The sequence below is a fragment of the Heterodontus francisci genome, chromosome 30 (genome assembly GCF_036365525.1).
Source record: "Heterodontus francisci isolate sHetFra1 chromosome 30, sHetFra1.hap1, whole genome shotgun sequence".
Lineage (NCBI taxonomy): Eukaryota > Metazoa > Chordata > Chondrichthyes > Heterodontiformes > Heterodontidae > Heterodontus > Heterodontus francisci.
The window spans coordinates 14,561,671-14,588,921 of record NC_090400.1 but is presented as its reverse complement, the minus strand read 5'-3'; the positions used below and the strand labels follow the sequence as shown (position 1 = coordinate 14,588,921).

General features: G+C 45.7%; 1 protein-coding gene across 1 annotated transcript in view; it reads left to right on the top strand.

Moving 5' to 3' along the window:
* LOC137346427 (uncharacterized) overlaps window positions 1-27,251 on the top strand; it is a 67,970-nt gene that overhangs the window by 21,632 nt on the left and 19,087 nt on the right. The window contains exons 8-16 of the mRNA XM_068009880.1: window positions 329-470; window positions 1,567-1,733; window positions 10,897-11,151; window positions 11,310-11,394; window positions 15,406-15,677; window positions 16,268-16,467; window positions 16,764-16,952; window positions 17,036-17,084; window positions 19,490-19,634. Of these exons, the coding sequence (XP_067865981.1) occupies window positions 329-470; window positions 1,567-1,733; window positions 10,897-11,151; window positions 11,310-11,394; window positions 15,406-15,677; window positions 16,268-16,467; window positions 16,764-16,952; window positions 17,036-17,084; window positions 19,490-19,634 (1,504 nt within the window). The remainder of the gene's footprint in view (window positions 1-328; window positions 471-1,566; window positions 1,734-10,896; window positions 11,152-11,309; window positions 11,395-15,405; window positions 15,678-16,267; window positions 16,468-16,763; window positions 16,953-17,035; window positions 17,085-19,489; window positions 19,635-27,251) is intronic.

Sequence of the window (27,251 nt, the reverse complement as noted above, 5' to 3'; positions counted from 1 at the left end):
ACTGCAGGGAACAGGTAGATGTGATGATGAGAGGAGACCTTGGTGTATGGCGGGGGATCTGTAAAGACTTCTGCATCGAATGAGCTGGAAACATATATCTGTGTGGCCAGAAGACTAAGGTACCAGCATTCTGTCTTGATCTCATGGACGTGGTTTGAATGCCATCTGTCCATGACAGGGGAGACAAGCATCTGGGGATTATGATTCTCAACACAGAGGGATCAATATCTTCCTCCCAGAATGAAAGTAATGTGGGTTCTCCTGATAGCTCTAATGGCCTATTACAAATAGATTCTTGGTAATGTGTCTCTTTTTAAATAACTTATAGGGAACAATGATCATTCCGAATCTTTCCTCCGCATTGTTTGATGAGAACATTTGGTCGACTCCACATCAGTTTAATCCGGGTCACTTCCTCAACTCAGAGGGGAAGTTTGTGAAACCGGAAGCCTTCATCCCATTCTCTGCAGGTAATGTAGAATTAAAGGAATCATTAAATATACTGAAATATACAGCTGTGGATTAGTAATGGATGTCTGGCCACATCTCTATGTCGGGGTGGGGATCTCAACCTCCTCCTCAACCTCAAAAAGGATGTGTAAAATTTCATAAATTAAGATCTAAATGTAACTCCTCTCTCAAGGCCACTTATAGTGAACCCTGTTTCTAAAAAGTTAATTTTATATTCTTCTTCTTCTTTGGCCTCCTTGTCTCGGGAGACAATGGGTAAGCACCTGGAGGTGGTCAGTGGTGTGTGGAGCAGCACCTGGAGTGGCTATAAAGGCCAATTCTAGAGCGACAGACTCTTCCACAGGTGCTGCAGATAAAATTGGTTGTCAGGGCTGTTTCGCAGTTGGCTCTCCCCTTGCGCTTCTGTCTTTTATCCTGCCAACTGCTTAGTCTCTTCGACTCGCCACACTTTAGCCCCACTTTTTTGGCTGCCCGCCAGCTCTGGTGATCGCTGGCAACTGACTCCCACGACTTGTGATCAATGTCACAGGACTTCATGTCGCGTTTTCAGACATCTTTAAAGTGGAGACATGGACGGCCGGTGGGTCTGATACCAGTGGCGAGCTCGCTGTACAATGTGTCCTTGGGGATCCTGCCATCTTCCATGCAGCTCACAAGGCCAAGCCATCTCAAGCGCCACTGGCTCAGTAGGGTGTATAAGCTAGCGATGTTGGCGGCCTTGAGGACTTCTGTGTTGGAGATACAGTCCTGCCACCTGATGCCAAGGATTCTCCAGAGGCAGCGAAGATGGAATGAATTGAGACATCGCTCTTGGCTGACATACGTTGTCCAGGCCTCGCTGCCATAGAGCAAGGTACTGAGGACACAGGCTTGATACACGGATATTGATTAAACAAAATGAAGTATAACATTTGCTCGAGTTTGAAAAAGGTTGGAAGTGACTGTGATTCTGAGAGATGCAATGGGATGGAGCCAGAGTGAGATTAGGAATTTAAGACTGTGAAAGAACCAGTTGCTGTTCAATCAGTGTGACCCTGCAGTGACCTTCCAGCCTCTCTCCTGCGGGCACTAACTAATCTTGTTCTCACCCTGTAGGTCGTCGTGTGTGCCTGGGGGAGCAGCTGGCAAAGGCCGAACTCTTCCTGTTCTTCACGTCCATGTTCCAACATTTCACATTCCTTCTCCCAGAAAATGAGCCCAGACCAAGCTATACAGAAGCCAAATATGGAATTACCCTGAGTCCACTTCCTTATCGACTGTGTGTTAAACTCAGATAAGGTGCATGGGGCATGTCCAGGAGCAATGAGCAGAGGTACACCTTCTCCACTTGTTACGACTAACCGCTCCTGTCAAAGCCCCCAATCAAAATTTACGATTCTGATTGTGGTGGGAGAGACGCACTGATAATTCAATGCTGTTGCTCCACAGATCACCGAACATATCATTTAAAACTTTCCAAAATAAAGAAAGACCCAACTAAATTGGACCATCTATTAACCCGTGAATGAGGCTAACCAAACCAGGTGTCTTTAAATCAATAAATTAATTCTTTAATTAGAAGAACTAAATTCTTGAACACTGTGAAGATGTAAACAACATTTGAAATAGAAAAAATTAGATTCCTTGCAAACTTACAGTCCAATGTTGTTCGAAGTCTTCACAGGATGTTCCTCGAAGTCCTCACAGAATGTTGCTTTCCTTCTCCAGTGAATTTCAACAATTAACGACTTGCAAACACTTTCAACAGAAGCAATCTGACTTTAGAGTTTTTGAAGGATAAAAGATTGTCACAGTCTAACTTCCCTTTCTTCAACTTCAATTACCAGAGATCTCTGTATTGGCTTGATGTTTTTCGAATTTTGAGAGATAATAATTAAACAGACTAAATTCCTATTCCTTCAGTTTAAATGGTTGAGTGCACTTTTTTTCAGGTGTGCTCATCACAACTGTGTCCTCTGTATCTGTCAGTGTGTGTGTTCTGTTCGCACAAACTGTCTTCCTAACAGCCGGTTCAAAACTGAATTGTAACAAATGTATCGTGTCAGGCTCACTCCTAGTGGCTGTTTCTATGGTAAATAGAATGCACCCTTTGAATCGCAGTCTCCAAATGGTTGTTTCTAAGGCAACAAAAATGCACCTTTCTATATCTCCTAAGGCTTGCCGGATCTAAAAGCAATACTGATCCCTTGCAAGCCTGAAAGGCAAACCGCATATTCCGAAAAAAAACTCCAGGACCATGACACATCCGCCCCAGCGGAATGAAACGCCATTTCTGTAATGCATTTCATTACAACGGGTTTTTAAAAAAAGACAAATTGAAAAAATGCTAACCTTTTTTTCCACGCATTTTACAGGTATACTCATTTCTTTAAAAAAAAATGTTTAGACTACAGCAACAAGTTCCACCAGAACATTTCAGCTTTAGATTTTCAAAAGGTTGTTCCAATTAACCCATTTTAAATTTACAAGCATAGGGGTCTTCCGATTGTTTCGTGTTTTCGTTCCAAGTGTCCCTATTATCTATCTCCTCAGCGAGATGAGCTGCACAGCTAGAGGCACTGACCACTACTGGGTTCACTATTCTCCGAGAAGTGTCTTGAGTACCCCTTAACCTATGTGGCATCACTTGATACTGGAAAACCCTGTCCGGTGTAACAGAAGCTGATTTTTTTCTTACCCTGGGGTGTCAAAGGAATTTGATGGTAGCCTTCCAACACATCTGTCTCTTTAAGACACATTGTGTTGCCCACTCTGTCCTTAAGTTCTTTATATGAGAATTTGGTTAGGAGTCTGCCTTCTTTACCACAGTGACTTTTCTAGAGTCTATGCAAGTTTGGACTATGCCACCAGGTTTAGTCATCAAGACCATCTGCGCACTCCAGTTGTCCTGACTAGGTTCAACTAAGCTGCCCTTCAGCATGCATTGTACCTCTGCTTCCACTTGGGCCTGTTTGGCTGGACCTAAGCAACAAGGATGTCCTTTTAAAGGAATGGCTCTCCCTATACCTACATCATGTGTAGCTAAGGTTGTACATCCTGGCTTATCCCTACAAACTTTTTGAAACACTGTGAAAACCCTGGTTAGGACTTCACGCTGTTTCACCTCTGGGTGTAAAAGCCTACTGTTTAATTTTCTTAGCCATTCTCCATTTGTTGATTGGATAGTTGAAGGATCAATCTGAGAATTTCCTCGGCCTACTTCTGCCTCATCCTCACTATCCCTTTCCTTCTCCATAGTCCCGATTACCTGACATACCTGTACTGGTTCATCGACCTCCCTGCGGTCATATGGTTCGAGCAAATTAATGTGACATAAATGGTTCTTCATCCAGTGATCAGGGGTGTCAATCAAGTCATCTACCTTGCCCACTCTTTTGATCACTCTGTATGTACGACTGAACCGTGCTTTCACTGGTTATCCCTGTGATGGTAACAACATTAATACCTCATCCCCTGGTTTTATGGTAGGTTGTGGTTTTCCCACCGTTTGACAAGTGTGGCATGCCCTACAAAATTATCTCACATCCTTTGCAAGACCTGGTCAGTAATAATGTTTGCTTATGTGTGATTTGGTCTTCCGAATTCCCCTTTGTCCTGAAAAAGGAATGTCGTGTGCTAACCTTAATCCTTGGCGATATTTAGGTGGTACCACCATCTGTTCAACAACTGTCTAGTCTTCGTCAGCAGGTCTATGAGGTGGTCTCCATTTCCTCCTCAAAACCCCGTTTGCCATATAGTAGCCTTCCGGAAATCCTTTCATCTCAGCTTCTCTCAGAGCCGTCTGTGCTATTTGGTAGACCGCTGGATCAGCTTGCTGTGCTGCAATGATAGATGATTTGTTAAACATCTCATTTGGATTATCTAAATCCCCAAATAAGGTTTCAGATGCCTGATTATCTATTTGTCGTTCCCCTTTTACTTCCGACAATGGATCCTGTTTAGCCCTTGCTCGGGTGACTACACACGCAGGAAATATTCTCAGAGCTTGCTCCTGTAATTGCTCCGTTTCCTTAATTTCACATGGTCCCTCTGTAACCATAGGAGTAACTGATAAATCAATTCTTTGAAGTAGATCAATTCCCTTTACTGGTAAACTGTGCACAACACCTGCTGTTACTACCCCAGATATTAAGTCATTCTCTAGGCATACTTAATACAAAGGTACGGGTATACACACCCCGCCAATTCCATTACCTAAAACTTTAGCGTTCAAGGCGGTTTCTGGAGAAAACTTCATATCTTTCCCCAGCAAGAGTGTTTGGATCGCTCCTGTATCCCTGAGTATAATGATAGGTTTTCCTGCCTCAATTACGGGATACGGAGTTACTCTCCCCTTTGACAAAAAATCATTATAACTCTCAGGTATTTTATTCTTAACCTCTGCACTCCTCTTAGTTTTAGTATCTGGTTTCACATTCACAGCTGTTGTTAAAGCGATAGCCTGGTCTGCTATATTCTGAGTCTTTTCCTCTGCACTAACTTTGCGGACCCCAACAAGTCCTATGGGTTTACCTCGCAATTTCCAGCACTCTGAACGAAGATGACCTGTTTTGTGGCAATGATGACACTTCGGCTTGCACACCTCACTTCTACCCTCAGCACCTTCCTTTCTGGCCTCAGGAGGTGATCCTGGGGCAATCCCAGCTGTTCCTTCTTGTTCCCAGCTACTTGCCTTCCTTTTACTCTCCCACTTTCTATCCTTCTCGGGTTTATGGGGGTGACGGACAAAATAAGTTGGCTTATTCACAAGCTCAAATTCATCAGCAATCTCTGCTGCTTGCCTAGCTTTCAAAACTCTCAGGCTATCTATACGCGTTCTCACGACTGAAGGAATGGGGTTTTTAAACTCTAAGAGAATCAATTCTCAAAGGTTCTCATTTGTGGTTTCTATCTTTAATGCCCCTATCCAACCGTCAAAATTCATTTGCTTCACCCTCTCAAGTTCTCAATATGTCGGCCCAGTCAATCCCCGTAAGTTCCTAAAATTCTGACGGTAAGCTTCAGGGACTAACTCATATGCAGAGAATAGCTTTTTTTTGCCATCTCATAATCTGCAGAAGCCTCTTCAGAAAGCAGACTTCATGAGCTCTGCCTACCAGCCTGCCCTATATGAGCAATGTCTAGCTTTCTTTCACCATTTCATCTGTTTGGCTATTTTTTCAAAACATATGAGAAATGCCTCTACGTCCCTTTCCTCGAACCTTTGAAGAGCCTATATAAGTTTAAACAATTTCTCACTGGGTCCTAATCTAAATTCAGATTCTTCCGGACCCGAATTTTCCCTGGATTTAAGACTACCCCTTTGTCTTAGTTCCATCTCTTTTAGCCTAAATTCCCTCTCTTCTCTTTCACTGTCTGAAGTTCAAGTTTTCTTATTGCTATTGCTTTTTCTTTTTCCTGTTGAAGCTCCAGTTTTTTCATTTCTAACTGAATCCTAGCCAATTCCACTGCATCACTCTCGGACCTACTACATTCACGTCTTTCCTATTCGCTTTCTTGTTCCTCGTATTGCCCTTCATCTGTATTACCATCATCATCATCTTCTACCAATTCCAGATGTTCGGCTATTATGTCAATTAACTCTGCTTTTTTGGCACCTAATTTCAATACCAACCCCAATTTTGCTGCCAATTCTTTGAATTTGTGCTGAGTTAAAATTATCAAGTCACTCAGAGAAACATTCTGCTTTCCCAAAAACTCTGCTGCAACCATTAATGCCATAACAATGGTATAGACTGTACCTTGTTGTACAAGGGAACTGAAAGAAAAACCAGAAATGCTGGAAATACTCAGCAGGTCTGGCAGCATCTGTGGAGAGAGAAGCAGAGTTGCAGGTCACTGACCCTTCTTCAGAACTGGCAAATATTACAAATGTAAAAGGTTATAAACAAGTAAAGTGGGGGTGGGGCAAGAGATAACAAAGGAGAACGTGTAGATAGGACGAGGTGACAGAATAACTGACCAGAAGGTCATGGAGCAAAGATATGTTAATGGTGTGTTGAAAGACAAAGCATTAGTACAGAAAGGGTGTTAACGGACTGCCTTTTACATTTCTAATATTTGCCAGTTCTGAAGAATGGTCACCGACCTGAAATGTTAGCTCTGCTTCTCTCTCCACAGATGCTGCCAGACCTGCTGAGTATTTCCAGCATTTCTTGTTTTTATTTCAGATTTCCAGCATCCGCAGTATTTTGCTTTTAATGTACAACAGACCTGGTTCTTTTAATTTCTTTGTAATTGGTGTCAGATTTAGATTCTAACAATCAAGTTTCCAATTGATAAGATCCCAGACTCGAGAGCAATTAATATGCCAATCGCAAGACCCCAATTTAAATATGTTATCCCAGAGACGAGTAATTTACTCTAATTCCAAATGTGAGCCCTCCAGATTAGTCTGATTCTGATCCCAGATGTGAGCCACCGAATTAAGATATGATTCAAATCCAGAAACCCAATTAATATGTGATTCAAATCTTGAGTGAGCCCCCAATTAATATGTTATGACTGACTGCTCCTGTCAAAGCCCCAATCAAAATATCCAATTCTGATTGCGGTGGGAGAGATGCACAGATAATTCAATCCCGTCGCTCCACATATCACCGAACATATCATTTAAAACTTTCCAAATTAAAGAAAGGCCCTACCAAATTGTACCATCTAATAACCCCTGAATGAGGCTAACCAAACCAGGTGTCTTTAGATCAGCAACTTAACTCTTTAATTAGAAGAATCAAATTCTGAACACTATGAAGATATAAACAACATTTAAAATAGAAACAATTAGAGTCCTTGCAAATTACCATCCAATATTGCTTGAAGTCCTCACAGGATGTTGCTTGAAGTCTTCACAGGATGTTTCTCGAAGTCCTCACAGAATGTTGCTTTCCTTCTCCAGCGAATTTTAACAATTAACGACTTGCAAACACTATCAACAGAAGCAATCTGACTTTAGAGTTTTTGAAGGATAAAATATTGTCACAGTCTAACTTCCCTTTCTTCAATTTCAATTACCAGACATCTCTGTCTTGGCTTGATGTTTTTTTTAGAATTTTGAGAGATAATAATTAAACAAACTAAATTCCTATTCCTTCAGTTTAAATGGTTGAGTGCTCTTTTTCAGGTGTGCTCATCACAACTGTGTCCTCTGTATCTGTCAGTGTGTGTGTTCTGTTAGCACAAACTGTCTTCCTAACAGCCGGTTCAAAACTGAATTGTAACAAATGTATCGTATTAGGATCACTCCCAGTGGCTGTTTCTATGGTAACAATTACTCTATTCCCCATTATAAATTTCCTGACTCGACCTGTAATGGACCCACATTTGTCTTCGCAAAACATTTCCTTTTTCCGTACCTATCAAAGCTTTTACAGTCCATTTTTATATTATTTGCTAGTTTACATTCATATTCTGCACAACATTTCAGCTGATCAAACAAACTGCAAGTTGACAATGGCCCTGGCATGGGCAGCTCATGCAAATAATTCATTCCAGATGCTTGGAGGGTATAGTCCCTATCAATTAGTCTATGGGCAAAATCCCAAAGTTACCTTCTGTGTTGTGCGATAGTCCTCCTGCGCTAGAATTAGTTCAATTTTCTTCTGCACATTTTACTGCTTTACTTGCAGAGAAAAGAGCTTTCATCAGGGCTGAGGTCACAGAGAATATTCAGAGAGCTCTGATGCATTGTATAAGACCATCTGAGACAGAATTTAATACAGAAGATTTGGTATATTATAAAAGAGAGGGTCATGGAGAATGAAAAGACTCTGTTAAGGTAATAAGTAATGATGGTACTTGGTACTTAACAAACATGGTCATCAAACTGTTAAAGTTCATTCCTCATAATTAATTAGAATTAGTTATAAAATCTCAGACTCTGAGCAGCTGAAAGGTAAATGAGGCATTTTGTGCCTCAATTGCTCGCTTGTTTTGTGATGAGGGTCCTGAGGAACAGAATACAGATGATCAAGGGCTGAATAGTGATAAGGTGAGAGATCATGACACACAGGACAGAGCTATCACATCCAAAGGTCAATTGCCCAGAGTGGGTATCCAGGTGACATATATTCCAGAGGGGTCTAAGGAAGGGAGGGATGCAACAATTGTGGGATGTGCAGGAAAAGCTACTGGCAAGATTAAATATTGGTTGAATGTTCAGGATGAAGGCCAAGATGTGAGGTTCATGGACTGGCAGAATGGGGTGAAAGAGTGGAGAGTAAGAAAGTGCATTGCAATTACTGATAGTGGATCAGGTCACAGAACAGTCTCAGAACAGAGCAGTGGTTAACACCACAGCCTCACAGCTCCAGCAACCTGGGTTCAGTCCTGGGTACAGCCTGTGTGGAGTTTGCAAGTTCTCCCTGTGATCGTGTGGGTGTCCGTCAGGTGCTCTGGTCTCCTCACACAGCCAAAAACTTGCAGGTTGATAGGTAAATTGGCCATTGTAAATTGCCCCTAGTGTAGGTAGGTGGTAGGAGAATTGTGGGGATGTGGTATGGGATTAATGTAGGATTAGTATAAATGGATGGCTGATGCTCAGCATGGATTCAGTGGGCCGAAGGGCTGTTTCAGTGCTGTATCACTCTATGAGAACTGGAAACTGACGTTCTCATGATTGTGAAGTTTTGGTGACTGCCAATAAACTTGAGGATAAACTAATAAGAGAGGGAAAACAAATGGAATTGGATAGTTGGAGAGAGTTTGGAGTTTATTCTGAGGTGCCACATAAGAGGCAATCAGCTTTGTCACACAGATGGATTTGTCCTGAAATAGTCCTTGCAAATGGGACTTATAAGGCTAAAGCGAGGCTAGTTGTGAGGGGTTTTGAAGAATGACTTGGTGATACAGATGTGAGAGTGGACTCTCCCACAGCTGAAAAGTAGTCTTGAAACTTTTAGCTCTTTTGGCTGCATATTCATTTGAGATGTAGGTCAAATAACATAAAAGCTGCATTTCTGCATGGTGATGTGGGCCAGGGTTATACCATGGGCAGATGGGATCCGGCTGCTAACTGAAAAGTCGATGGCGAACCCACTTCTGCCTCGACTGGGGATCCAATCCATATTTTGTGGGTCACGAGGCTTCAATTGGTGTGAGGCGGGACTTCCATCCGCTTGAAGTAGGAAGTGCTGCCTAATAGAGCTGCCAGCCAATCAGCGGGCTGGCGGCTCTTAGTCCCAGCAGCGCCACCGGGAGCGGTGGCCACTGCTGGGACTACAGCCCAACGTCAAGAAAAGATGTCGGGGAGCCTGGAGCAAATGTAAGTTTTGGTTGCCTCACCAAGGGGTAATTGGTCTGGCCCTGGCAAGGCAAGGGTGGTCAATTGGGGGGAAAGGGGGCATGTTGGGTGTTGGGGGTGGTTGGAGTAGCGGGAGCGGCCCTCCACTGGGCACACGGTGCCAGATCATGAGGGCCCCCCGGGAAGTTCGAGAGCTGCTTGGTTTTGTCAGGCGGCTTCTCATTCACAGCCACAGGTAAAATCCCTATGGAGGCAGGTGAAGGCCTTTAGGTGGCCACTTAGGGGCCTTAATTGGACTGGGGCGGGCAGGCCTTTTTTGGCCCCCCCCACCCCCCCAGCCCTGTGTAAAGTGGCAGAGGAGGCAGGAGTGGGTTGAGAAGGGCCCCCGGAGCCTCATGCTCCATTTTATCCCCCCCCCCACCCACCACCATCCCGCTCATTGGGGTGGCATAAAATTCCAGCCATAGTTTCAGAGAAGTGTTTCTGAAACCGCCCTTAGAGGCAGCAGATGCAGAAAGAAAACTAGGGAAACTAAACAAATACTTCGATGACTTGAATGATGCTTCCAGGGTGTGGTATTTCTCAGTGAGATCTGTTTTGCTGAAAATAGGTTGGGCTGATTTTCGGCGATGCTCTTTGAAGATGGTGGTGCGCCCACACGGACCCGCCGTCGTGGAGCTGCCGCGATATTCAGCGTGGCGGCTCATTAACTTCACGGCAACGCACCGCCCTCCCAAATTATGTGGTGGGAGCAGGCGGGACATCAGCTGAGGGGCAGGTGCTGGGGCCCTATTTAAAGCACCCCGGCACCTGTTTCCTGACAGATGCCAAATAAATACTTACCACAGTATAGAAGACTGTGGATGCTGGCAACCTGGCAGAAAGTGCTGGAGAAACTCAACAGGTCTGGCATCATGAAACTGAATTAATGAACCAGGAAAATATGTTTATATTCTCGCTGCATTGCAAACCAGAAATATTACATCAATAATTATGATGAACTGCTCCAGAAACAAAGTGTACGTGAACATCTATATCTGTGTCTATCTGTCGTCGATGAAAAACCAGGTCAACAGCACAGATTTCCTCACTAGTCCTGCATTAGTTGTCAAGTGTGCAAAAAAAATCTTGCAGCCAGAAGTTAGAGCAGTTACACTGTGGAATAGCCTTCGCATTTAAACAACCAGACAAAAAAACCGAAGATGGCAGAGGGGCACTCTAAGGTGGCCCCATGGTTCAGCGATGCCTCGCTGCTCACTCTCCTCCAAGCTGTGCGAGCAAGACGGGAGGTCCTTTTCCCCAGCGATGGTAAGAAAAGGCCCTCCCACCTGACCAAGGCAGCCTGGCTAGAGGTGGCAGAGGAGGCCAGAAGCCGTGGGACCATCCGGTGTGAAAGGGTCCAATGCTGGAAGAGGATGAACAATCTCCTCCGCTCCACAAAAGTAAGTGATACTTTGCATCAAGGCCCCGCTGAACCTGGGTGTCCCCACACAGGTGACACACCTGTTCCACTGCCAGGCCAAAGACAGGGAGGTTGGGCAGGAATGAATGACATGACATGAATGGATGAAAGTATGAAAGAACTCACCCTTGTCTGCAGCTCACAACTTGGCACCTACTGAAGTTTCTTTTTTTTCTTTTGGGCCTCCTTATCTCGAGAGACAATGGATACGCGCCTGGAGGTGGTCAGTGGTTTGTGAAGCAGCGCCTGGAGTGGCTATAAAGGCCAATTCTGGAGTGACAGGCTCTTCCACAGGTGCTGCAGAGAAATTTGTTTGTTGGGGCTGTTGCACAGTTGGCTCTCCCCTTGCGCCTCTGTCTTTTTTCCTGCCAACTACTAAGTCTCTTCGACTCGCCACAATTTAGCCCTGTCTTTATGGCTGCCCGCCAGCTCTGGCGAATGCTGGCAACTGACTCCCACGACTTGTGATCAATGTCACACGATTTCATGTCGCGTTTGCAGACGTCTTTATAACGGAGACATGGACGGCCGGTGGGTCTGATACCAGTGGCGAGCTCGCTGTACAATGTGTCTTTGGGGATCCTGCCATCTTCCATGCGGCTCACATGGCCAAGCCATCTCAAGCGCCGCTGACTCAGTAGTGTGTATAAGCTGGGGGTGTTGGCCGCTTCAAGGACTTCTGTGTTGGAGATATAGTCCTGCCACCTGATGCCAAGTATTCTCCGAAGGCAGCGAAGATGGAATGAATTGAGACGTCGCTCTTGGCTGGCATACGTTGTCCAGGCCTCGCTGCCGTAGAGCAAGGTACTGAGGACACAGGCCTGATACACTCGGACTTTTGTGTTCCGTGTCAGTGCGCCATTTTCCCACACTCTCTTGGCCAGTCTGGACATAGCAGTGGAAGCCTTACCCATGCGCTTGTTGATTTCTGCATCTAGAGACAGGTTACTGGTGATAGTTGAGCCTAGGTAGGTGAACTCTTGAACCACTTCCAGAGCGTGGTCGCCAATATTGATGGATGGAGCATTTCTGACATCCTGCCCCATGATGTTCGTTTTCTTGAGGCTGATGGTTAGGCCAAATTCATTGCAGGCAGACGCAAACCTGTCGATGAGACTCTGCAGGCATTCTTCAGTGTGAGATGTTAAAGCAGCATCGTCAGCAAAGAGGAGTTCTCTGATGAGGACTTTCCGTACTTTGGACTTCGCTCTTAGACGGGCAAGGTTGAACAACCTGCCCCCTGATCTTGTGTGGAGGAAAATTCCTTCTTCAGAGGATTTGAACGCATGTGAAAGCAGCAGGGAGAAGAAAATCCCAAAAAGTGTGGGTGCGAGAACACAGCCCTGTTTCACACCACTCAGGATAGGAAAGGGCTCTGATGAGGAGCCACCATGTTGAATTGTGCCTTTCATATTGTCATGGAATGAGGTGATGATACTTAGTAGCTTTGGTGGACATCCGATCTTTTCTAGTAGTCTGAAGAGACCACGTCTGCTGACGAGGTCAAAGGCTTTGGTGAGATCAATGAAAGCAATGTAGAGGGGCATCTGTTGTTCACGGCATTTCTCCTGTATCTGACGAAGGGAGAACAGCATGTCAATAGTCGATCTCTCTGCACGAAAGCCACACTGTGCCTCAGGGTAGACGCGCTCGGCCAGCTTCTGGAGCCTGTTCAGAGCGACTCGAGCAAAGACTTTCCCCACTATGCTGAGCAGGGAGATTCCACGGTAGTTGTTGCAGTCACCGCGGTCACCTTTGTTTTTATAGAGGGTGATGATGTTGGCATCGCGCATGTCCTGGGGTACTGCTCCCTCGTCCCAGCACAGGCATAGCAGTTCATGTAGTGCTGAGAGTATAGCAGGCTTGGCACTCTTGATTATTTCAGGGGTAATGCTGTCCTTCCCAGGGGCTTTTCCGCTGGCTAGGGAATCAATGGCATCACTGAGTTCCGATTTGGTTGGCTGTATGTCCAGCTCATCCATGACTGGTAGAGGCTGGGCTGCATTGAGGGCAGTCTCAGTGACAGCATTCTCCCTGGAGTACAGTTCTAGGTAGTGCTCAACCCAGCGGTCCATCTGTTTGCGTTGGTCAGTGATTATGTCCCCCGATTTAGATTTGAGGGGGGTGATCTTCTTGATGGTTGGCCCAAGAGCTCTCTTCATGCCATCATACATTCCTCTGATGTTTCCGGTGTCTGAGGCCAGCTGAATATGACTGCATAGGTGTTGCCAGTAGTCGTTTGCGCAACGCCTAGCTGTTCTTTGTGCAGTACTTCTGGCTGCTTTAAGTGCTGCGGATGTTAAATCGCTGGGGGCTTTCTTGTAGTTCAAAAGTGCAATGCGCTTAGCGGCTATGACAGGTTCCAGCTCTTCATTATGAGATTGAAACCAGTCTGCATTTCTCTTCGCACTTTTGCCGTAGGTGGTCAAAGCTGACTCATAGATGGCGTCTCTGATGTGGGCCCACTTGGTCTCAGCATCCCCTGTGGGAGTGTTTTGAAGGGCTGTTACAAGTGAATTTAGAAATTTTTGTAACAGCTGTGGGTGAGAAATTCTGCTCGTGTTGATGCGCGGGTGGCCCTTCTGCTTGGAATGATGCAACTTCTTTGGTCTGAGTCTAACCTTGCTGCACACCAGGGAGTGGTCGGTGTCGCAGTCCGCACTGTGGAAGCTGCGTGTGATTTGAACACTGTTTAAGGCGGCTCGCCTTGTGACAATGAGGTCTAGCTGGTGCCAACGACGTGATCTTGGGTGCCTCCATGAAACCTGGTGACAGGGTTTAGTGTGAAAGAACGAGTTGGTGATGCAGAGGTTATGATAGGTACACAACTCAAGCAGTCTCTGCCCGTTCTCATTCATCCTTCCAACGCCATAGCGCCCAAGGCAGGAGGGCCATGAGTCATGGTCGGCCCCAACCCTGGCATTAAAGTCCCCCAGCAGGAATAGGTGTTCGGTGTTGGGGATGCTGCTAATGATGTTATGGAGTTGTTCATAGAACTGGTCTTTAGCTTCAGGTGCGGAGCAGAGTGTTGGAGCATAGATGCTGAGTAGGTGTACTGGACCAGAGGTGGTGAGCAGTCGGATGGACAGTATGCGTTCCGAGCCATTTGAGGGAGGCTCTATCATGCTGAGCAAGGAGTTTCTGATGGCGAAGCCCACTCCATGCTGTCTTGGTTCTTCAGGATCCCTGCCCTGCCAGAAGAAGGTGTAGTCTTGCTCTGCTAGAGAGCCACTCGTGGGGAGGCGAGTCTCCTGAAGTGCTGCAATGTCCACATTGAATCTACTGAGCTCGTTGTTAATGATGGCGGTCTTCCGAGAATCGTTGATTTGTGTAAGGTCTTCCGACAGGCCAGGACACATAGTTCTGACGTTCCAGCTTGCAAAGCGAAGGGCTGGTACCTTCTTTCCTACTGAAGTAGCTCACTCAGTAGTCCACACTGAGCCTGCCCCCACTTTGGGCCCAGCACCCTGTTTCGGGTTGTTGCCTTGCCATCCTTAATATCTGCCTCCTTGTTTCTCTGGACAAAGAGGGCCCACAATGCTCCGAGGAAGCAGCGTCCCATGACACTCCCGCACCGTCCACCAGCGCAGATACAGTCACCTTGGTGGTAATCCGGTCAGCCCTACAGTCTGGGTCACAAACTGGTGAGAGCACTGCACACGCACCTGAGCAGTTGCCTGAGGCTGAGACAGCCGAGGCCCCAGGCAGTCAGAGGGCTGTGGGTGGCCAGGTCCATGCTGAGCCCCAGGCTACTGATGTCCCTCTGTTGTTGACAGCACAGGGCATGCTGGAGCTGCTGCAGTAGTCGTGGCAACATCTGGTGGAGATGCCACAGGCCAAGTGCAGCCTTGAGCGGATGATGGGAGTTTCCATCCAGGCCTGACGGCTGCCATGTCCCAGGCAACTGAGCGCATGGCGGCATACATGGAGATGGCGGTGACCCTCCTGGTGAGCCAGATTCCATTAATAAACACTGACTTGCATTCCCTTGCCGAGCCATTAGATCTTCAAATTAGTGGCAAGGCGAGATAGGGACCAGGGGCATGGAGACTGTCCTTGTCCCTGGTCCTTCCCGGGAGAGCAGAGGTTCAAATGAGCCTTGAGCTGGATGAGACGAGACTGCGCGTCATATCTGGGGTCCCGCGAGGTGATTCCAATGTGGATGCTGACCCCTCCGCTGCTGAGTCAAGCTCCAGCAGCCATGATGTGTAAGGAGAGTTCTGCATTGACGCAGGATTCCCAGCCAGCCCGGGCCCTCCAGGTCTCATGCGCATAGAGGACAACCGCCAAAGTCATCCACAACCAAAGGGCAATGATATCAGCAGCTTTCCTCCAGTCAGGCTGCTAGTGCAGAAGTGGAACTGTGAAGGAGCACCTGCAAACGTTTCCAAAAAACACTGTGACACAAATGGGTCTTCACAGGTGACACAACAATGTGGAAAGGCTGAAATCAAAATCTTCTTCACTAACATGTGTGTTGTTTTTGTGAATGACGTTTGCCAGCATGTACTGATCATGTCTCCTCCCATTACAGAACTGCCAATGTATGGAATAACATCACTGCCATGCCAGTATTACTCATGTGCATCTCCACAGTTGCAGTAACATGGACAATGGCTCAGTCTGCTGCTGCCAGTAATGGTGGAGACAAAGATGTTGCAGATGTGGATGCTGCAGGACAGATGAACGAGGGTGCTGTGTGAATTGTAGAGCTCATGGTGGTTCCTATGGCATGGAGAATATTTCATCAATGAGGTGCTGCCGTGCATCCCTAGCTCGCTACTCACCCTGCATGCGCTGCCTGGATGCTCTCTGTCCTCCCATGTGCCTTTCCTGCTGTAAGTCATCAGCATCCTCATCATCCGAGGAGGAGTCCTGCTGATGTCTCTCCTCATCCTGCAAGGCCTCCCCCCTATTGAGTGAGTAGTTGTGCAGAGCACAGCAAACAGCAATGAAACGAGCTACTCTATCCGGCTCGTACTGCAGGGCACCACCTGATCTATTCAGGCAGTGGAAGCGCATTTTCAGCATGCCGATCGCCTGCTCAATGGTGGCTCTTGTAGCTCCGTGGCTGGTGTTGTATCCCTCCTCTGCAGCAATGGGGGGGTCTCTCACTGGTGTCAGGAGCCATGTCGGCAAGGGGTAGTCCCTGTCTTCTAGAAGCCACCCCTCCATCTGAGCCATTCAGTGATCAGCAATTGCACCAGGGACTTGCGCAGGATGAAGGCGTCACAGCAGCTGCCTGGAAAGCGGGCACAGATTTGCATGAAGCTGTTACAATGTTCACATACCAGCTGTACGTTGATTGAGTGGAAGCCCTTACCGTTTATGCATTCAGCTGGTCACCCAGCTGGAGCCTTGATGACCACATGGGTGCAATCTATGACCCTGTTGCACCTGTGTCAATCCTGCGATGGAGCCGAAACCGTTGGCCCTCTAGGCCTGGCTCTCAGGGTCTGTAGTGAAACAGACATAGTCACCTTCCCTCCGGTATAGGGCATCGCTGACCTCCCTGATGCAGCGGTGCACTGCTGACTGTGTGACTCCACAAAGGTCTCTGAGCCTGAAATTCATTTTATCCCCTATAAGTAGAAACACCCGGTCAAATGGCCATCAACAGGTCCAGGCAGTTGGTGGTTCGGGGGTAATTTGGCCCGACTACCAGCCTCGCTTCCGCAGCTATATCTGCACCCAGGTGTCCCTGGACTGGGTGCATGTGGTGTCCACTGGTACACTTCAAGCTGTGGGCACCGGGAGGTTTGGAGTGCAACATCAAGCTTGGTAACACCACTTCAATCTGAGTTAGCTAAATTTCCATTAAAGTTTTTTTGCTGTTCGTGTTTTAGTGATGCCGCTTTCTGAAGGGGCACTAAGTTCCTCTTGATTGACAACCTTCAGGTTGGTCCAAAAGAGGTATAAATAGACACAGCCTAAAAGTGTGGTTGTTGATTTAAGAGGTGTTTGCTTGTCTTGTGTAACAACGTGTAAATAAATATAAAAAGATGTAAAGATTGGCTCCAGTTCTAACCTTCAACAACTGGCTTTCTGGAATAAAACACAGGGGACCAACTCTAGTTCAGAGTTCAGCAGAGCATGCCAGGAACAGCAACAGGCATACCTAAAAATAAGGGGTGAACCTGGTGAAACTACAACACTCGACTACGTGCATACTAAACAGCAGAAGCAGCATGCTATAGACAGAGCTACCCGATCTCAAAACCAATGGATCAGATCAAAGCTTGGCAGTCCTGCTACATCCAGTCTTGAATGGTGGTGGACTCATAACTCATGGGATGAAAAGACTCCATGAACTTACCCATCCTCAATGATGATGGAGCCCAACACATCAGTGTAAAAGAAAAGCTTGGAGCGTTTGCAGCCATTCTCATCCAGAAATGCAGAGTGCATGATCCACCTCAGCCTCATTCTGAGGTCCCCACCTGTGCAAAAGCTCCATGTGATATCAAGAAACAGCTGAGTGCACTGGATACAACAAAGGCTACGGGTCCCAGCAACATCTTGGCTGCACTGCTGCAGACTTGTGCTCCAGACTAGCCAAGCTGTTCCAGTACAGATGCAATGCTGGCATCTACCCGACAATGTGGTAAATTGCCCAGAAAACTCCTCAGATACTGACGCAGTTTGTGCCCACATGCAGCAACACCCATGAACAACACCCAGGCTTTGGCTGATAAGTCGCAAGTAACATTCGTGCCACACCAGTGCCAGGAAATGACCATCTCCAACAAGAGAGGGTCTGATCACCTCCCTTGACATTCAATGGCATTCTATTACTGAATCTCCCTCCAACATCTGAGAGTGGGCCGTGAGGGGTGGGGGGGGAGGGGGTGGTGGGGTGGGTTACCATTGAACAGAAACTTATCTGGACCAGCCATATAAATACTGTGGCTACAAAAGCAGATCTGAGGCTGAGTATTCTGCGATGAGCAACTCACTTCCTGACTCCCCAAAGTCTTTCTGTCACCTCCAGGGCACAAGTCAGGAGTGTGATGGAATACTCTCCACTTGACTAGATGAGTTCAGTTCCAACAACACTCAAGAAGCTCGATACCATCCAGGACAAAGCAGCCTGCTTGATTGGCATCCCATGTAACACAGTAAATATTTACAGAGGCAGCAGTGCGTAACATCTATAAGATCCACTGCAGCAACTCAGCAAGCTTCCTTCAGGACCTTCCAAACCCACTCCCTCTACCACCTAGAAGGACAAGGGCAGCAGGCAAATAGGAATGTCACCACCTCCAAGTTCCACTCCAAGTCACACTGTCCTGACTTAGAACTATATCACTGTTCCTGTATCACTGCATCAAAAGCCTGAAGCTCCCAGCTCTGTGGGAACACCTTCACCATATGCATTGCAGCAGTTCAACAAGGCAGCTCATCACCACCGTCAAGGGCAACTGGGGATGGGCAATAAACACTGGCCTTACCTGCAACCCGAGAATGAATAAAAAGAAAATTTAAATTCAGAGTATATTCTGTGTCAGTGCTCCAACATGCATGACATTATATTTGTTTCATTTGCCTGACTTGACTGTTCCAATATTCTCCTGGCCAGCAACTGCACCCAAAGCAGATACTGACCAGGTTTATTGGTCAACACTCCTAATATCTCCTCCTTTTGCTAACCATCCATTTATATTTGACTCCGCCTCTCTGAAGCATCTTAGGATTTTTCTACTTTAAATGCACAATATAAATGCAAGGAACTGTTGGTCAAATTTTGCTAGTTTGATAGCTTGGCATGTCTGTGATATAATTCTAATCGGGATTTTTGAGCTATATGATGTGGGAGTTAAAACTGCAAAACCAAATCATGTTGGTGTAATAGAACTCATGGGCCATGAAATTTAACTCTGTATTTGCTCAGTTTTCCAATGCTATGGCTGCCATTTTGTCAACAGAATTGTGGCCATGATGTATGTACGCACATCTAGCGCTCGCCGTGCCAGATGTCACAGTCTCCTCCATCGAGGTGAGGACATACAAATATGCCTGTCCCCTGCCAATTAGGTGCTGCTGCCTGTGGTTGTGCACCAGCTTGTCTTGCAAGAGAGAGGGAAGTGAATCTGTGAGAGTGGTGCAATCTGTTTGGATGATGTGACTGTCATGGTGAATAGATGGTAGTGTGTGCAAGCTGTGAGATGTGGATGTGAGGCTTGCAGCAGTGCGAAATGTGTGAGGGTGAGGTGAAGCTATGAGTGTGAGGTATGAGTAATGATTGGAGATTGTTGGTAGGTGAGTGATGGGGGTGTGGTAAATTAAGCAATGCCTAAAACCTCTGGTACAGTTGCTAGGATATGGCATTTGTTGCATTCACTGACCTTGACCACTCAGATGAGATCATTGAGCTTCTTTCGGCAATGCATCCAGGTCTTCAGAGCTACACTGCTGGCATTGAGCTGCATGGCTATCTGTGTCTGGAGAACTTCCTGGACCCCTGTGGGTAGAGGACCTCCCTCTTCCTGTCCACCTCCTGTGCCAAGGTCTCCAGTGCTGTGTCAGAGAACCTTGGAGCACACTCTCTGCCATTCTTGTGGCAGGTCAAAGTCACGTGTGCAATGAATTGCAGCACCTGCTTCAGCCAAGATGCACCTCCTCTTTAAAAGCCGCAGGCTTGCTGTAAATTAACTTAAATTAGTGCTGGACTACACACCGCAATCATTTAAATGATTAGGCAGCATGAAGGTCGCATGTTGCCTGCATCAGAACAAATCGACTGGGATTAATCATGCATTGCAATCCCGGGGCCCTTTTTCGGGTCTTATCCAATATTTCTCCCTCTGTGTTGAAATCAAGGATTATTGCAGTTTCCGACTATACCTTGTTCTTTTCCAGGATCCCGTAGCCTTGATATTAAAGCCCCTCCTTGTAATGTTCTCAGAATTGAATGAGGTTTAGTCGAGTTTAATATAAGATATATGGTATCTATATATGTATATATATATATGAAATAGTATATGATATATGTTTCAGTAGAAATGAGAAATCATAAAGGCAAGAAGTCACTTGTGGGAGTGGTGTACAGGCAACCTAACATTAATCACACAGTAAGATGGGGTATAAAGAAAGAAATAATGGCAGCTTGTCAGAAAGGTACGGGGATAATCAATGTTTCAATTTTACATTTGAGGGAGAGAAGAGTGGGTCCAAGACTAGTATGTTAAATTTAAATAAGGGCAATTATGTGGGCATGAAAGCAGAACTAGCTAAAGTAAACACGTAAATAAGGTTAAGGGATAGGTCAATAGAGATGTAGTGGCAGACATTTAAGGAGATATTTCAGAATACACAAAACAGATACATTCCAACAAGAGAGAATAATTCCATCCGTGGCTAACTAAAAAAGTTAAAGAAAGTTTCAAACTTAAAGAAAAAGCAGATACTTACAAAAAGATGGGTAGCAGGTCAGGAGACTGGACAGAATATATAAAAAACAGCAAAGAATGACCAAAAGATTGATAAGGAAGGAAAAATTAGAGTATGAGAGAAAACTAGCTAGCAATATAAAGATAGATAGTAAGGATTTCGAAAGATATTTTATAAAGCAGAGTTAACAAATTGAGCTTTGGTCCTAGAAAGTGAGTCTGGGGAATTAATAATGGATAATAAGGAGACGGCAGATGAACTGAACAGGTATTTTGCATCGGTCTTCACTATAGAGGATACAAGTAACATCCCAGAAATAGTTGTAAATCAGGAAATGGAAGGGAGGGAGGAACTCAAAAAAATTACAATGACCAGGGAAGTGGTACTGAACAAATTGTTGGAGCTGCGGGCTGACAAGTTCCTGGATCCTGATGGACTTCATCCTAGGGTGTTAAAAGAAGTGGCTAGTGAGATAGTTGGTGCATTGGTTTAAATTTTTCAAAATTCCCTAGATTTGGGGAAGGTCCCATTAGATTGGAAAATAGTGAATATAATTCCTTTATTTGAAAAGGAAGTGAGACAGAAAGCAGGAATCTGCAGGCCAGTTAGCTTAACATCTGTCTTCGGGAAAATGTTAGAAGCTATTATTAGAGACTTGTTAGCAGGGCACTTAGAAAAATTCAAGATAATCAGGCAGAGTCAACATGGTTTTGTGAAAGGGAAATCATGTTTAACCAATTTATTGGAGTTCTTTGAGGGAGTTACATGTGCTGTGGATGAAGGTGAACTGGTGGATGTATTGTACTTAGATTTCCAGAAGGCATTTGATAAGGTGCCACATCAAAGGTTATTGCAAAAAATAAAAGCTCATGGTGCAGGGGGTAACATATTGGCATGGATAGAAGATTGGCTAGCTAACAGGAAACAGAGAGTAGGCATAAATGGGTCATTTTCTGGTTGGCAAGATGTAACGAGTGGTGTGTCACAAGGATTGGTGCTGGGGCCTCAACATTTTACAATTTATTGAAATGACTTAGATGAAGGGACTGAAGGTATGGTTGCTAAATTTGCCGATGACACCAAGATAGGTAGGAAATTAAGTTGTGAAGAGGACATAAGCAAGCTCCAAAGGGATATAGATAGGTTAAGTGAGTGGGCAAAGATCTGGCAAATGGAGTATAATGTGGGAAAACATGAAATTGTCCATTTTAGCAGGAAGAATAAAAAAGAATATTATTAAGATGATGAGAGATTGCAGTGCTTTGAGATGCAGAAGGATATGGGTTGTCTTGTGCATGAATCGCAAAAGGTTAGTATGCAGGTACAGCAAGTAATTAGGAAAGCTAATAGAGGGTTATCGTTTATTGCAAGGGGAATTGAATATAAAAGCAGGGAGGTTGTGCTTCAGCTATCGAGGGCATGAGTGAGACCACGTCTGGAAGACTGTGTACAGTATTGGTCTCCTTATTTAAGGAAGGATGTAAATGCATTGGAAGCAGTTCAGAGAAGGTTCATCAGACTAATATCTGGAATGGTTGGGCTGAGGGTGGATGTGGAAAGGATGTTTCCCCTTGTGGAAGAATCTGGAACTTGGGGTCACTGTTTAAAATTAAGGGGTCGCCCATTTGAGACAGAGATGAGGAGTAATTTTTTCTCTCAGAGGGTCGTGAGTCTTTGGAATTCTCTTCCTGGAAAGATGGTGGAAGCAGAGAAATTGAATACTTTGAAGGCAGAGGTAGATAGATTCTTGATAAGTAGGGGGGTGAAAGGTTACTGGGGGGTAGGTGGGAATGTGGAGTAATCAGTTCAGCCATGAACTTACTGAATGGCAGAGCAGGCTCCAGGGCTGACTGGCCTACTCCTGCTCCTAATTCGTATGTTCGTATGAGACAGAGACTGAGATAGAAGCAGCAAGCTGTTGAACATAATAGAGTCCTCTTGATTCTGCTTTACTTTCAGTTTCCCTTTGCTTGCAAGTGTGTTCTACAGAACCCCCAAGTGCTCAGAGTGCACAATGTAATTACAATTTCAAAACACTACAACACTACACTCCTCAACACCAATAACAGGAGGTCATAGCGAGTTAAACCCTTTAAAACACAAAACACAAAATACAACTCTCGCATTGAGACCTGCTGCCATTTTTAAGGCGCTGGGTTGGGTGGCATGTGATTGTCCCATCTTGGAGAGGTGGGACACTTAATTGATATATTTAAATCAGTCTCCTGCAGTGCAATTGGGAACCTGAGTTAAACTTAACAGCTGCCAACTGAGTTCCCCAGGGTTCAGAAACCGGACAGTGAAATGAAGACGGGAGCTGTTGGCTCCAGGTGTAAAGGTTTTTATAATATTCCTCATTGGCCAGGAGGAGCAGGAGTGCTCCCTGCAGATCCTCAAGGCAGTCTTCGACCTTCCTTCTGCCAATCGGGGTCTCTCTCTCCGCCCCTCTGTGATCACCGACCCTCCCCCTACCCCACAAGTCCCAAACTGCAGCCTGCAAACACATTAAATTCAGCACCACCCCCATGACTCCGGCCTTGCCAGCTTTCCCCCTCACTAGCTGCTCCTCCATAGCCTCCTCACCTCCCCATAAATCTCACACCCCATGTTTCACTGTCTTCCCCTTTTCCCAAAGTTTCCTTCTAAAACCCAAGCCTGGTGTCACCTAATTGCTAATCCCTGATTCACCTCAGGAGATCCCTTGCTGGTATCCTGAACCTCAGCTAAGTTTCTTGAATCTGTGCCATAAATGTTACTCACTCTTTGCAGTAACCTGAGAAATACCAGCAAACAGCAACATCCTTTAGTGCACAGCAAGGTTAACCTGCCACCTACTGGGCATCAGAGAATTGCAGGACATTCAACAGTGAATTTCTCTCCAGGTGGAGGTGCACACACAGTTGGGGGGAATTTCCTTGCAGTTTTAGTAGCAATAGCATTAGGAAAAGAATAGATTGTGTTGGATCATTGTAACTGCTGCCAAATAAATTGTTTAATTTGGGACAAGAGAATATTCCCAGATTGACTGACGATATCAGACAATCCCGAGAAGAACCCAAATGGTCCAAGATGGGACCATTCACGGCAGTAAGAGGGAGTCTGAATCAGGCAGCTCTCTGGCCACCTGGCATTAGGCCCTTCTGAAGAGGGTGCCAGCTGGATCAGCCCCAGTTTAGGGGCCCAGATTCTGCCCAGTGGCACCAATAAAAACCGGCCCATCAGCGTTTTGGGTACCGGGAGCATAGTTGTTATCTTACTGGACTGGTGATCCAGAGGCCGTGAGTTTACATTCCACCGTTGTAGTTTCATTTCAGTTCAACAAATGTGGAAATAAAATGCTGATACTGGTAAAAGTGACCAGGAAGCTGTTGGAATGTTGTAAAAACCCAACTGGTTGACTAATGTCCTTTAGAGAAGTACACCTGGTGTCCTTACCCGGTCTGGCCTGTGTTACTAAACTACCCTCTGGAATTGGCCTCACAAGCCACCAGTAAGTTGGGCATAAATCTGTCCTGACCAATGTTTATCCCTCAACTAACATCACTAATACAGATCATCTGGTCATCATCACATTGCTGTTTGTGGGAGCTTGCTGTGCACAAATTGGCTGCTATCTTTCCTATATTACAACAGGTACCACAGTTCAAAAGTACTCCATTGGCTGTGAAGTACTTCGGGTCGGCCCGGGGCAGTGAAAGGCGCTATACAAATGCAAATCTTTCTTCAGAGTAAGCAGAAGAGTACTATCAGAGCAGGCTGTTCATGTGGAGAAAGATTATCTGTCCTAAACACCTCATCGTTATGGAGCCTGTGACTTCTGTCCATTCACAGTGCTTGTGTAGTGTGTTAATCCCATTCATTTTCCATGTGCTAGGTGTTTGCATGTCAGAAAAATCCCATTGAGCTACACTGCTCATTTCTTCACACACTTCCAAGCTCAGAGGACTGATGTCAGTGCTCCCACCTCATTGGCCCCAAAGGAATGGATGGGATATCAGGGTACCAGAAACAAACTGGCAGCATCCCAATACCTTTATTTCACCAACCATAGACCCACATGCAGCTAGCTGGCAGTGACAGAGAACTGTCACTGCTTCATTTGGGAGGTAGAGATGTTACCCTCTGCCTTAACAGATATCTTTGCAGCATCCTTAAACACGGGTGAGGTCCCGGAGGACTGGAGAATTGCTAATGTTGTCCCCTTGTTGAAGAAGGGTAGCAGGGATAATCCAGGTAATTATAGACCGGTGAGCCTGACGTCAGTGGTAGGGAAGCTGCTGGAGAAGATACTGAGGGATAGGATCTATTCCCATTTGGAAGAAAATGGGCTCATCAGTGATAGGCAACATGGTTTTGTGCAGGGAAGGTCATGTCTTACCAACTTAATAGAATTCTTTGAGGAAGTGACAAAGTTGATTGATGAGGGAAGGGCTGTCGATGTCATATACATGGACTTCAGTAAGGCGTTTGATAAGGTTCCCCATGGCAGGCTGATGGAGAAAGTGAAGGCGCTTGGGGTCCAAGGTGTACTAGCTAGATGGATAAAGAACTGGCTGGGCAACAGGAGACAGAGAGTAGCAGTAGAAGGGAGTTTCTCAAAATGGAGACGTGTGACCAGTGGTGTTCCACAGGGATCCGTGCTGGGACCACTGTTGTTTGTGATATACATTAATGATTTGGAGGAAAGTATAGGTGGACTGATTAGCAAATTTGCAGACGACACTAAGATTGGTGGAGTAGCAGATAGTGAAGGGGACTGTCAGAGAATACAGCAGAATATAGATAGATTGGAGAGTTGGGCAGAGAAATGGCAGATGGAGTTCAATCAGGGCAAATGCGAGGTGATGCATTTTGGAAGATCCAATTCAAGAGTGAACTATACAGTAAATGGAAAAGTCCTGGGGAAAATTGATGTCCAGAGAGATTTGGGTGTTCAGGTCCACTGTTCCCTGAAGGTGGCAACGCAGGTAAATAGAGTGGTCAAGAAGGCATACGGCATGCTTTCCTTCATCGGACGGGGCATTGAGTACAAGAGTTGGCAGGTCATGTTACAGTTGTATAGGACTTTGGTTCGGCCACATTTGGAATACTGCGTACAGTTCTGGTCGCCACATTATCAAAAGGATGTGGATGCTTTGGAGAGGGTGCAGAGGAGGTTCACCAGGATGTTGCCTGGTATGGAGGGCGCTAGCTATGAAGAGAGGTTGAGCAGATTAGGATTATTTTCATTAGAAAGACGGAGGTTGAGGGGGGACCTGATTGAGGTGTACAAAATCATGAGAGGTATAGACAGGGTGGATAGCAAGAGGCTTTTTCCCAGAGTGGGGGTTTCAATTACTAGAGGACACGAGTTCAAAGTGAAAGGGGAAAAGTTTAGGGGGGATATGCGTGGAAAGTTCTTTACGCAGAGGGTGGTGGGTGCCTGGAACGCATTGCCAGCGGAGGTGGTAGATGCGGGCACGATGGAGTCTTTTAAGATGTATCTAGACAGATACATGAATGGGCAGGAAGAAAAGAGATACAGAACCTTAGAAAATAGGCGACATGTTTAGAGAGAGGATCTGGATCGGCGCAGGCTTGGAGGGCCGAAGGGCCTGTTCCTGTGCTGTAATTATCTTTGTTCTTTGTTCTTTGTTCACTGCCAAGCTCTATCATCGAGGCAGCACTTCAGGGCAACAAGAGAAGTGCATGAGGGAGAATGGAATAGAAGAAAGGAAGAGTGATAGACTTGCATTTATATAACATCTTTCACATCCTCAAGAGATCCCAAAGTGCTTTACAGACAAAGACCAGTTGGGCTCAAATGACCTTTTCCTTTGCTGTAAAATTCTATGTATTCAAGGCAATCTACCTTTATTCCTCGGGATCCATTCAGGCAAGCTCAAAGGACAGCAGCAGTTTTGATTGATTTTCTTTTCATGAATGTATGAATCAGGTGACTGATGACTCATTCACCAGGGCTAATGGTTTTTTCTCCTTTGGTATTGAAAAGCCACAGCAACACGACAAGACTGCCTAATTTCTCCATTCTGCAGGTTTTCTCAAAGTGCAGTGGATCATTGGGATCAGCTGTAGTCTTCAGTCCCTGCCACAAACTCCTTTCCTTAGTTGGTGACTCCATCCCTCGCCCTAACAATTGTTTAAGGCTGAACCAGTCTATTTGCAACCTTGATGTTATATTTGACCCCGAGATGAGCTTTCAATCACATATACATGGCATTGCTGAGACCACCTATTTCCACCTACATAACATTGCCCAACTCCACCCATTCCTCCACTCACCAGCACTGAAACCCTGATCCATGTTGTTGTTACCTCCAGACTTGTCTATTCCGACACAGTCCTGACTGGCTTCCAATCTTCCACCTTGCATAAACTTAAGCTCATCCAAAACTCTGCTGACTGTATCCGAACTTGCACCATGTAGAATTAGGTCAATTTGCAGAGGCTTCAATTTCCCTTTACTATGGAGGAGATCATGCCTGTATTCGCTAAATTACAGTGCCTCATGGTTAAGCAAGATCCCAATTTTAAAATTCTCATCCTTGTTTTCAAACCCTCCATGGCCTCACTCCTCCCTATCTCTCTAACATCCTTCAGCCCTACAACCCTCCGAGATATCTGCACTTCTCCAATTCTGATCTCTTGAACAACCCCCGATTTTATTCACTGCACCATTGTTTGCTTTCC